The sequence below is a fragment of the Gymnogyps californianus genome, chromosome 5, assembly GCF_018139145.2.
Source record: "Gymnogyps californianus isolate 813 chromosome 5, ASM1813914v2, whole genome shotgun sequence".
Classification (NCBI taxonomy): Eukaryota; Metazoa; Chordata; class Aves; order Accipitriformes; family Cathartidae; genus Gymnogyps; species Gymnogyps californianus.
The window spans coordinates 33,642,935-33,655,882 of record NC_059475.1 but is presented as its reverse complement, the minus strand read 5'-3'; the positions used below and the strand labels follow the sequence as shown (position 1 = coordinate 33,655,882).

The 12,948-nt window shown below is 43.8% G+C and overlaps 1 protein-coding gene across 1 annotated transcript in view; it reads left to right on the top strand.

The window, feature by feature from the left end:
- Nucleotides 1-12,095, top strand: part of RAD51B (RAD51 paralog B) — a 412,953-nt gene extending 400,858 nt beyond the window's left edge. Inside the window, exon 10 of the mRNA XM_050897196.1 lies at nucleotides 11,528-12,095. Within this exon, the coding sequence (XP_050753153.1) occupies nucleotides 11,528-11,679 (152 nt within the window). The 3' untranslated portion in view covers nucleotides 11,680-12,095. The remainder of the gene's footprint in view (nucleotides 1-11,527) is intronic.
- Nucleotides 12,096-12,948: the final 853 nt, after the last annotated feature.

Below are 12,948 nucleotides of genomic sequence, written 5' to 3'. Positions count from 1 at the left end.
TTCAGACAAAACAGCACACTATTTACAGGAAGCTTGGCAGGGTCAAAAAGTGACTGTAAAACCGATCTCTTGTTAAAACACATACAGTATCTGCTCTGATGTAGATACTATTAGAACTCAGCAATCTCTGATTTGCTATCAAGGCCTTGAAGGTGATTTCAGAGTCAGATCTGTTAAACTTGGTGACATTGTAAGTGTTATCGCTTGTCATTAGCAGAGCTAACTTAGTTGCTCCAAGTCCCACTTAATCTATCCAGCTCACTACCCGCAGCTTCTGACCTACTTAGTCACTTCCTGTCTTTGATTTTCGCCTTAAAGCCTCTTTTCTATGTTGGCCTGTGACTGCCATTTAATCTTAATCAAACTTCCTTGGACTTCCATTACTGTCAAGTACAACTCCTCTCACCATAATACCCACCCTTCTGAGTGCAAGAAAACTGATTTACAGCCAGCAGTCTGCCTCTTCTCTTGTGCTCTTAAGTTCATCTTTGCTTTGTTTTTCTTCCTGTATGAGTCACTCCTTCCCCCTCTCTGAGACATTGTGCTACACTTTCTGTTCCTCTCAGTCTGTCAGTGGCTGAGAAGCTGCCGTGCACGCCTTTACTGCAGAGATCTGGTGAGTATTATTGTGTGTGCCCAGCTACCATGTGCGGATTCGGAAAAAGCTGAGCACGAAGAAATTGAGTTGGCCACAGGCTGCTACAGAAAGTCAGCTAGTTTAATATGCTTTTGCCTCTGACCAGAAATGATGACCTGCTCTGTTCCCTTATGCCTTTCTTAGGAGCTACTTACGCAAAACACAGCTGTTTAGTCTACACCTCCCAAACCCAGCAGCTCCCCTGCTACTTCAGGGCACCTGTTAACTATACAGATGCTGTAAGGTGGGTACCAGCTTAAGGGCTTTCCCAGTTCTCACTGGTTCACTCATGCTACAGTAACATGCCTTTGAAATAGACTTCTTCAGCTAGTTTCCTTCTATGACCAGAATCCAATTTAAAGATGTTAATCCAGTACCATGGTGACCTTTGCCTGCACAAGAGCACTCCTGAGCTGGTAAGGTCTGTTGTTTTTCAAGCTTCTGTCACCAGCTCAGAGAAGTTCAAAGATGTGGCCCTATGCTCTCTGAATGTCAGATACAAAACATTTGATGGCAATGGCAGCTGTGTGTAACACGTAGGAGAGATTTGTTCAGTCTCTCCTTACATGTACGCTCTCTCCCAGCTCTTTTTTCAATATACCCAGTTCTGCTTTTCCCTCTTCCTCCTAATTCTGTGCTCATCAGCACTCATACTCTTTTGGGTTTTGTTGTTGTTGTTAACATATGGAGGTTATATGAGCCATCACTGAGTGCAGCCTTGTCCTCTCAATAAGCAGAAAATACCATACATTTTGGAAGGAAGAATTAGCTACAGGCCGTTCTCATTAAGCCTCTCCTTCAACTTATCTCAGTTTAAATTGTATTTTTGAACTGCAGTCACTATGTGGCATTGTAAGTTGAAAACAACCACTTGAGCCCTTTCCAGTGAGGCTTTGAGTGGCCCTGATAGTAGGCATAGAGGAGAGATAAGCAGCGCATTGAAGTTGTAGTATCGCTGTAGCTGAGGGCAAGGAGTGAATGGAAACATACCCTCCCTCTGGCACTGCCTGGCTCTGGACGAGGGGAGAGGAACAAGCTGAGCAACTCAGGTTCACATGCGGTGGGAGCCACCGGCCTCTCAGCTGATGACAGATTAGACTCAGGGCCTGGTTAGTGGCAAGACTGTGATTAGACCTCAGCAGCATCTGTCTCCAGCAATAAAGGAATTACTGCTGCGGGCTGCGATTTTCTCAGCAAACTGTAATTATACCAGGAACCTCATTCCTGCTGTTTTTCTCGACAACTTAAGTGCAAAAAAAATGTGGGTGAGGGTGCAAGGAAGCAGAAACTGTGAAAGGAGCAGGAAAGAGACACCTGTTTATTTTTGTTCAGCTCGTTCCAATTATTTTCTCTCGGTTTCTTAGATTCATATGAATCACAGACTGGTTTTTCCCAAAGGTCAGTGCCAAGGTTTAACTCCCTGAAGCTGACCTGCCATCCACCTGAAGTTGATAGGACACATCCTCTCGGTGCACTTATGCCCCATGGCATCTTAGATGAGTGCTGTGGCACTTGCAGAAGGTGCCACACCAACCTCTGCCCTGGCAGTGCCCCCTCCCTCCTCCCATGGGAGCAGCGGTGCAGGGTGCCAGGCTCTGATCACGACTGTTCTCAGGACACCCCCAGGAAGGTATGGCCTGGGCAGAAGTGTGGGATATTGGAGATTGGGCAGGGTGAGTTTGAACCTTACTCCCAAAGGCCCTGTCTAGGCTAGGATTTAAGAGTTTGAACTTAAAAAGTGTTAGGTTGTATACAGTAACTCTCTGTTTTAAAAGATGTAGAAAAGGCAACGTAAGTTTGAATTCCCAATAACACCTGGTAAGTTTTGCCAAAATAACAATGTCAAAAAAGAGCAAGATTTCTTTGCAAGATTTCTGTACCAGAAAAAAACTTTTTGTTTGTGCAGTTGTAACTCCATAGAAGCCCATTTGCCATTAGTGGTTTTTTTGCTCAGAATATAAGAAGAAACAGATTTTTTTTCAATTTAAATCTAGGAGAGGAGGAAAAATATCTAAGAGTAGAGTCTGCCAACATAGCTTTACCATCTAATACTTAAAATGTAGACAAGGTCAAAATTATTCAAACTAATCTATGATGTGCTCCTTTCTTAACTTTCCTCAGGGCTTTAATGTGACTGTTCAGTATACTTTGAAGGCAAGAGTGTCTTGTCTATGTTAAACAATTTTACATCAACGCTATACTCATCTAGAAGAAAGCAGAATTGTTCCTTACTAGCACGTCTGCCCTCCGTCCCGCAGCATGTCTGGTAGCACAGCCGGGGATGAGAGTGTGGCAGCAGGAACTCGACCCTTGGGGCTGAAAGCACCAGGAGGCAGTATGTTGGCAAGCAGATCCCTGTCTCCAGAGCCAAGTCTCTGCAGATACTGGTGGGAAAGACACACATCTGGAGTTGTCTGGAATTGGCACAAATTGCTGTGGACAAAGAGGAGAGAAAGGAAGGGTTAGAAGGAAAGTGGAAAGAACTCTTCTTACACATTTCGCTTTCTTTTCCATCTGCTTGTGTGATGTTGCTGTGAGCTATTAAACAGCTGCAGTGCTCTGCCCCAGAAGGTACTCTGTTTCAGTAGAGATGGAGAATGATTCCTACAGCTAAGTGCTTTGGGAGCACCCTGGAATGAAAGGGGCGATAGGAATGTTTCTCTGATTGCCTATTGTGCTGAATACACTTGGGATGGCAGCACCTGGGGCAGTAGCCAGAGACGCTGTTCTGGCTCCTCAGACCTGAAGCCCCTGGCAGGCAGTGGGTACTGATGGGTACTTCTGACTCATCCTTTGCGCAGTAGGTGAGTCCCTCTTGTCTTTTGCCTTCCAGGCAGAACCTCCCAACTCTCCCGTGCTGGTTCCAAAATTCAAGGAAGGCAGATTACTCAAGCAAAAGGTGTTTGCAGACTGTGAGACTTTGTAGCTTGGGGAGATAAGGGTAGCGAAGGAGGACCAGGAGAAGGAGGAGCGGGCGTGTTGCGACTGCCAAGGACTGAGCAGAAGAGCATTTTTTTTGCATCCATTCAGACGCTCAGCTATTTCCTGTGTTGTTCCTGCAGTCAGCATGCTCCACCTGCTTTTACTTAACCATTTCCTGTTTACAGCTTCCAAAAACTTACTGGTGAAAACACTAATCTGCCACAAGATCCATCTTTACAGTCCCTTTTGGGCAGGCTTCACTGATTTTTTTTCTCTCTCCTTGGTACACAGACCTTTCAGACTGAGGAGCTGTGTGCTGTGTGTGCATGTCTGCATGCATGTGTGTGTGTGCATGCAGTCAGTAGTTACATCAGGAAAGTATGTGCTCACTCAGTAGTTCTTTCTGTCTCCATATGCCCCTTTTTTTCTTCTCCTAGTGCTGGCTGCTTTTTGCAAACTTGAGCAAAGAAACAAGCAGTGGCACTGAAGGCAGGTTCCCCTTTCTGTAGAAGAGAGGGCTCCAGATATTTAGAGGACTCTTCCCATTACTTTCAAGTGTCTGAGAGCTCTCCCACAAATGAGGGATTTGTTCCCTGGATAGCTTGCCCAAGCTTCAAATTAGAAAACAGCAAGGCAATTTCTTCTAGTCTGCTGTTCAGTTTCTCAGGTGTGAAAGGCAAGGTGTAAGGAGCAGGAAGGATCAACCAAAGAAAAATAAATCTCTTTCTTACAGTTGTAGATGGCTCCCACAAGTTCCCATCTCACACTTAGTCACACGTCTTGTAGAAATCACTAGAAAAGCACACACGCTTCAAGTCTACTCTCCTTAGCCATGCTATAGATAACACTGCAGCCACCACTAAAATCAAACTTATTTGTCACTGCTTTTGCTGTTTGTTTACTTTTTGTATTTCTCTTCTGGAGCAATGAAAATAGATTCTTCAGTTTCCTCTCTGATTCTCATGCTCTTGCACAGCGCTGCAATGTTTGGGTTGTGGTGAGCACTGCAGGGGAATGTTCCCTTCTTAAAATAAATCATGGAAACATTTCTGTTGGAATCAGAGCTTGTAGAAGTTGTGGGTTTTTTTAATAAGAAGAATGTTGGGCCAACTTTGACCTGACACCATATCCCTTTAAAGGGAACAGACTTGTGATGCATGTCAGTGTATATATACTGACATGTATATATGTATGTGTGTATATGTATATATATGCATACACACCAGTATACGTGCCAGTTATACTGGTATAACTGAGCACTGAAATCATCCTCTAAGAATGCTGGACATGTTGGCCCTGTCTCCCTCCATCAGACAGATCTGCAAATTCCTTAACTAGCCCTACTGCAAGTTAGTGTAAGCCAGGATGCTTAATCTGCTGACTTAGGTGTAGAAGGGGTAGGTCTATAAGCATGCACTGTCACTGTCACTGAGCTGTTTCACACTTCTGTAATTATGTTGATGGGCTCACACTCACACACGTTTCTGAATATTTTAAGAAGAATGCTAGACCCCCTGTTTTAACTGTAACATAAATATGCACAGGTAGCACTTCTGTATGGGCTAGGAGGTATGGTCTGGCCATCGCTGATGTCCAGGCAGCTGTCTGCTGTAGGCATAGCACAACCCCATTTAGATCAGAGTTTGCTGAAGTATCCTTCAAGCTGTCTGTGAGCAGCTTTTGAACTTTCTTTTTAATCAGGAAAAGGAAGCAGTTGTTTTCTGCACAGAAGTGTCTTTCAGATTGGCCCAAGTATGTAAAATGGTTACTTTGGTTCTCATCCAGCCCAATTCATTCAATAGTTTGTGTCAGGGTACTTGTCATCAGTGGCATTTGCCCAGGGTGAGTCACAGCCACCCAGGCAATGATCTGAGAGAGCCTTCAGATCTTTTTCATCTTCATTTTACAGGCTACAGCCCTGGTAAATTCATGACCGTATTGTACCACACAGCTCTTCCTACAGCAGCTCCTTTTTTTCTAACCAGCTTTCAGCCCAAGAGGCAGCTACTTGCAAAAGAGACTCTCTGGTTCGGTGCCCATCTTTGTTTTCCAGATGTTTCTCTCACCACGCTGCTTTCCAGTTACACTGCAAATTTGGGTGCGCTCAAGATATTTTTGCCTCCCTCCTCCACCCCAAAAATGGAGGAAAGCTGAACTACATGAATATGTAGCAAGAACGAGACCCTCGAGGAAAATGGCAGGGAGGTGTAGAGGACCACGCAGGACTCTTTCCAGGAAATGGGTAGAAGGTTCATCACATGAGTCACTGAAACCTTAGATGACTAAATTCTTGAAGAATAAACTGTCAGAAATACGATACTGGACAGGACAGTTGCGGGGGGGGGGGGGGGAGAAGAAAACTTCTTAAATAGCTCTTGTTTGTTTTTTTGTTCGCGATTCATTCCTGAGGAAATTGCTGCGTCTGTGGCCAGGCACTGGGGCAGAGTGCAGGCGGTGCCAGCCCTCCGGTGCAGAGGCAGCAGGCGAGGTGTGCTGGGGTGCGCAGACCCACCGCTCCAGTCCCCAGCGCTCCTGCCAGAGGGGCTGAGAGGGGATCAGGAGCACGCCATGGCCGTTCTGCCCAAGTGAATAAAGTAAGACAGGATCACTAGTGCACATATGCCCTCTGAATCAATTTGCCTCTTTTTGTATACCAGCAGGTATGAGACCAAGAGGAAATGAAGGTATTAAAACTCTAATTGTAAGCTCCTTTTAAAAATCTTTCTTCCTCTACCTGCTTCAACCAGTAAACCAAGTTGTATCAATAAAATTGGCCCAAAGCTCTGAATTTGGATTTCAGAGAAGGTCTTAAGATTTTAAGTGCCAGTAACAACAGAAGCAGTCAGACTCCCTCCACAGCTACCTCCAGAGGAGCTGAACTAGCATTAGCAGCAGCGGGAAATGTTCGCAGTAGTATCTGAGTGTGGAGAAACCCCAATATTCCAGTACGCCGCTGCCAGTTCCCATTTTGGTGAGTTTGACCTAGAGCATTTAAGGTTTCAACATTAGTTCTGTGTCTTATAATGCTGTTTACGTAATGATCGCTCATTTGGTTCCCATTAAAATCATGGTGTTTCTTCTGCAAACCACTGCTTGTAAAAATCAAGCCACCCAGTTTTTCATTAGATTGTAATACAGGAAATAAATTATCTGTCTGTAGGATGCACACTGTAATTCTCAAACAGAGAATAGGGGGCTTTTTTTGCCCTCTTGGACATACAGAGTTCAGATCTCAGACGTAGGAATGTGAAAGATCTGTTAAGCGTTGCTGAATCTATCATCTCCTACAAAAACACAATGTAGTTACTCCCCATAAGATGTTCCTCAGATACTATATTGATAAAAAGAGAGTGTACAGCTCTTCATAGTCAAAGCAGCGAGAATCCTCTTAAAATTGTAGAAATGGTAGGTGTAGCTCTCGCAGGTTGTCCCAGCACCGCTACCTTTCGAGGCAGTGCAGAACAGTTCCTTGTATTATATATACCAGCACTTTGAAGAATTCAGTTTCAAATGTCTCAAACAATGGGGGTTTCACCGCTTCCTGTGGGAGCCTGCTCTGCGGCCTAACTCGTTTCACCATCTGGAGCATTTTCCTGAGTGTCTGCCCACTTTTAACTTTCTTTTAATTGTGCACCCACTATTTCTTCTTAAAGGTGGCTCGCCAGAAGTTTCTGTTGTGTGAAATTCACGTTACGTCGTGTTTTTTTATTTTTTATGAGGATCAAGAAAACACTGAAAGATTGATGGCTTCTTCTCTTTGCTTTTTCTTCCTCAGTAATAATAATAAGTAATTAACAATGTATTGCTGGTTTTCTAGCCATTCATCTCAGCAATTTACAAGGAAGGTCAACATTGTTGTACTCTTTTTACAGATGGGAAAAACTGAGGCACAGGGCAGGAAACAACTTGCCCAGGATCATTCAATAAGCCCATGGCAAGACTTGGATTTTTAACTAGGTCTCCACAATAGTGCTCTACTCTTTTTTTTCCACTCTTTTTTTTTTTTTTTTTTTGGTCCAGTCCAGTTCCCTTTGGCTTTGTTGGAGTACCTAGGAAGGACAAGCTTTCCATGAACTTTATTCAGAATTGTCATATTGTAACTAAAAGGTCAGCTTGTTGAATATTTAACAGTTACTATCTTTCCAATGTGTTGGTTAAGCATCCTAATTAAGTAGTGATAAATAAAACCAACAAAGCATTTTAACAGACTGATTCAGTCCCTAGGGCCTCCGAGCTGAATTTCCTTCAGCTTGCCTGTGTTTTCCCAGTTGCGGATTGTCCAGATTGAACACAGTATATATCAAGCACACTCTTATCAGTGCACTGCAGGGAGATTTCCTTCCTCCTCAGTGCCACCATGCTTACTTCACCTGTCGTATTTCCCTTAGCTGTGGTTTTCGGTAAGCGTGTTTCTCAGAATCTGGATAGTTGCTGAATTATAAATCTTCCAATTTGGAACAATAACACCGCAATCTGTACAGCACGATGCACTGGGTAGGGAGCGATACCCAGCCTAGCACCGAACAGGCTCACCTGGGTATCAGAAGCAGTCTGGCCTTAGCAGCACGGGGCTCTCCGTGGGCTGCTAGCAGGCAGGGTGTTTCTCCTGCCTGCCTTAAAGCTTCTGCCTGTCCGGCCTGTCATTTCAGTGAATACCTTTACTGGGACTAGATCCGCCTGAGCACATGGTAAGACGAGTTTTGTTCCTCACCTCCCCATGGGAATGACTGGGGAAGGCAGCCACAGCCATGTGCTCGCAGTCCGATCTGCAGGGGTCTCGTAACTGCCCCACACTGATCGGACGCTGAACTGACAGCACCCATCATGTGCGAGGTGCAGCACTCTATATGGATAGAGAAATGTAAAATTAGAGCTCTGGGTAGGCCAGAGTTATATCTGAGGGACAGCACATAGATCTTCCTGGCTGCTGACCACTTTCAAAGCATGCCAGTAAGTGAAGCCCTTACCATCTGAGTTATTCCTCCCACTGCTCCTTCAGGCCTCCTTTATTCCAGGTATCATTGAGCCAGCATCTGAGGATTTACTGAAAGCTGCAAGACTGCTGTAGGTCACTGAGCACATTGTCTTTGCTTTCAGATTGAGTTTGAGAAATTACCAGCGGTGTCATGCTTATGCCTCCTGGCCATGTGAACAGAGGAAGCTAAGAAGCAACAATAGATTACATAAAGCAGGGAAATCCCCCTCAAACTTCTCCCAGACTATCTCAAACTGAACCTGATTTGCATACATACACTACAAATAACTTTGCAATGGCTTCTAGCCCCATGAAAAGGTTACATGTGCTTGCCTATAATCATTTAGGCCAGTTCCACCAGTTGAATCACTCAGAGAAAATAAAAAAGACTGAATCAGAGCCTGTATAGAAATCTAAGCAGTTTTATGTAGCATCAGCGTACTTCAGGCAAGGATACAACTGGGTAATGCTATTCCACACAAAATCAATGCAAAATGTTCGATACCTATTAGTAACTAGCGCTTATTCTAGAAAAACAGTGCTAAAAAGCTACGTTAAGCTTTATAATTTGTGATTATGGGTGGGTGGTATAATTCTTCAGCTAAACTTGCAACTAAGCTTCCTATACAAACCCTGTTTGGTGGAAAATGGACCTTACTGAAAACCAGAAAAAAGCTATAGTATCCTGTAGTTGAAATCTATGGCCAGCTGCTTTACAAAATCTGAGACTCATTAGGCCTGGAATTCCTGAGTGATGCTGTTCAAAAAGCAGTGGTGTTAAGCAGACTTCCAAAATTCCTGTGATTTTTTTAAACGTCATGGTTTAACAGAAACAAACAAGTGAGCAAAAAAGAGATAGCATATTGAAAATGCATATTTACTGGCTTATCGCAGGCTCAAAAATGTAGTCGGCTAATACGACACTACAAAAATCTTTTACATTATCTTTGGTGCACTAAGAATGACAATGTTTATAAGCCTAGTACATCATGACTACGGAATGCCTGAATTCTTCTTGAAGACAGACAGTATTTTCTGTTCCCTTGCTGAGAGAGTGGGCTTTTGGGGGGTTGGGGGGTTTGTTGGTTTGTTTGTTTTAATAGAATAAGAATATAGAGTTCCCAAAGGCTCGCTAAGAGCTGTTTCTTTGGAAAGAATTTGCTCACCTACTCCCTTTCCTAGCTTTCTATTGAAACAAGTTCTCAGATACATTTCCTGCCAGCCCTCTCCCAAAGCTAGATAGAGTATATACAACTGCACTGATTCTTTAGGCTCTCCCAGTAAATTCACAGAAGGATTTTCTGTACATTTTCTGGGTTGTCAAGCCAGCTCTACATTAAAATTAAGTATAGTTATGTAGGGATTTTGAACAATGTTGTAGATGCCTTGCAGTAAATGCCAAAGCTGTTTTAAACAGTCTCAGAGGTGCTTTTGTAGGTATAGGATATTTCCCTTGAGGAATTCATCAAAGGTGTATTGGCAAAAGTGGGATTTGATCTTCCTGCATTAGGATTATCATCATTGTCAGTACAGTTATACCAGGACAGCTATATGAGCAACTCTTTTCTAGTGTAGTTGCTTTTCATATAGTTAACAAACAGGGCTAGAGAGGAGGAGGAAAACTGAGACACAGCTTCCCCTGACAACCTGTGTAAGCCTTGTGGGCATTCTACAATATCACCTCTGTTAATGTTAATAATGTCATGGCCTGTTGCAGTGGAATAGCTTGCCTTTCACCCTCCTCCTTTCAGCTTTATTGACTTTCTTCAAAGCTTTGATACAGAACAATAGGAATCAGCCCAGGTGTGAACTGGCTGTTCTGCAGAGTCCTTCAGGCAGCTGAGGTTTCCCTGTGCTATGATGGAGCTTGTCTCAATGAGTCAGCTGTAGAGAACGGAAGAGGAGAACTACATATTTGAATAGGCTTGGGACACCTTGCAATGCAGTTAATAGCAGCAAACATGAGGACATGACATGATCTGACTGATCATTGATTAGTGATCGCGCTGCCTCGAAAGATAACGGTGCTGGGATGACTTGCGAGAGCTACACCTACCATTTCTACAATTTTAAGAGGATTCTTGCCACCCATAAATCTGATTAGTACCTTGGATATTTTGGTCCTGATAACTGTGTGTGTTTCTTCAGTTTATGTTCATCAGCTTGCACGTTGATCAGGAAGGCTTTCATTTTGTTTTTTAATATCTCCTCTCACAAACAACAGTCCATTTTCTACATAAGGTGCCTAATCACAGTAATATAATATCCTGTATTTACATAGAAAACTTCATCCCAAAGTACTTTACAGCCTGGCACTGACATGGGACTAAGATTAGAAGAGGAGCAGCTCATACTGGTTAGGAAGCAGGCTCTGCTCTCAGCCTAGGTACTAGTAAAGCATATAGGGTGGAGCCGTAATATTTTCTCTGAATCCAAGGCAACTTGCTAATAGTTGGAAAATATATTGGTATAAGCTGTGCTCTGTTTAACTCTAGGAAATGTGTTTGAACTGTAGAAAATAAGCTGTGGTAGAGAATGTCAGTCCTCTTGCACATCCCATTCTCTGTTCATAGGCACTGGCTACCAAAAAACAGTTTTATTGGAAAATTAGGGTGATGCAAAGGTCCTCAGCAAGTATATGCTGGCCTTTGGAGAGCTCTGCCAAAGGATGGTAGAGGGGCCTGGACTAGTCTAAGGTTTGGCTCCAGAGCACAAGAGTAGCATCAGAAACTTTGCCAGCCAGAATGAGAAGGAGAGTCTGGACACTGGTCACTAGAAGGACAGCCAGGCAGGCAGCAGAAAGAGGATCATTACATATAAGTCCATCCATTTTCAGCAAGTCTGTGAAATTAGTTCATACTGAACTAATTACCTTGATTTGTTTTGTGGATTAAATGGGTTTCCAAGTGGTTGTTCGCTGGAGGAAATGGTAACTTTGTGATCTCATTCTGACACATTGGCATTGATGTGTCTGTCTTTATTGTGTGTTTCAGATGGAAAGGATCAAACAAATTTAACCTGGGAAGGAACCAATCCTGCCCTGCAGACCATACGAGTGAGGAACACTGCCTTGAAAGATACTTTACTTGATGCTGCTTTACCCAGCACTACTGGTGAGACTCTGAGCAATACATCCAATCTATAGAAAGGACAAATGAAACCTCCACTAAGAAATGAATGAATGACAACATTGGTTTTCAAAAATCTGGTGAAGCAGGTAGTGAGCATTCTTCTTCTTTTGTCTCTTTAAAGACTAACTTTAAAACCAAGTGCTGTTCTTTGTATGTGTGGGGCAATACTTAACTCTGAACTTATGAAAATCCTGTATTTTGTTCAGGTTAATTTAAGTGACATCATAGTAATAAAAGCCTCTGAACAACACACATGCTACTGAAGAAGCATGAGCCACACGTGCCTTCCTAATTCACCCCATCACCTCACCAATCTGGAGGAACCGACAGTCAAACACACAAGAGTGCTTGGTGTCCACAGCCTATAACATAGTGAAATGTTCACTTCTGCTTTTTAAGATAAATGATAAACCCACTCATTGGCTTGATTAAGAAGCAATAGTTCAGTGAGCTCTTATTCCTGTAACTCACTTGAAAATCATCGGAGATGATGCAACAGAGTTGCTAATAGCCAGGCTCTGACAGTTCAGAATGGAAGGAGAACAGGTAGCAGTCCAAAAGGTGGGAAGATCGGTGTGTATTACAGCTGCTTAGCTTCCTCTGTCTTCAAAGCACTTTTAAAGTATTCACAACGTGACTGCAAACCACAGAACTATTTACTCACCTTACAGACTTAGAGAATGTATGACTTGTTCAGGGCCGCTGAAGGCATCGCTGGCTGTGCTGTGATCAGGATCAGGTTGTTCCCGGTTGTCAAGCCTCACATCCCTAAGGGAAAGTAGTGGGTTGGTTCAGTTAGTGCCAACTGCTGATGCACGGTCGCCGTTGGCCCAAGAGGCTGGTTCTGTCCTCTGCAGTCACAGGGAAAGCCGCCCTGAGTAACTTCTTGAAAAGCAAAGTAGCCTGTACAGAAATATGGGAGGTCTGGAGTACTGCTGAAGTGGCTGTAGGTAACCCAGCAAGGAAATCGGCTGCGGTGGGGCCACCTGTGGTAGGTAGTGAGGCAAGCAGGTTGCCATCTGCTGTTTGCTAGGCAGTCTTTGGGTGACAAGAGAGTTCCTGGGGAGCACATGGCCCCTATTAAAAAGTACTGGACGCCATTACCGTGGCAGTGTAAGAGACTGAGAAGCTGATGGGGTGTGGAAGCTGATGTTGCGTCACTCCCAGCCACCAAACAGGATGGCATGGAGTAGGCTACTCTGCAGCTATCTCCTTGCATGCCTGCTCACGCAGCTTTGGGCTCTCCTTTAACAAGGAAGTTTCCATCACAACAAGGAAGCTAC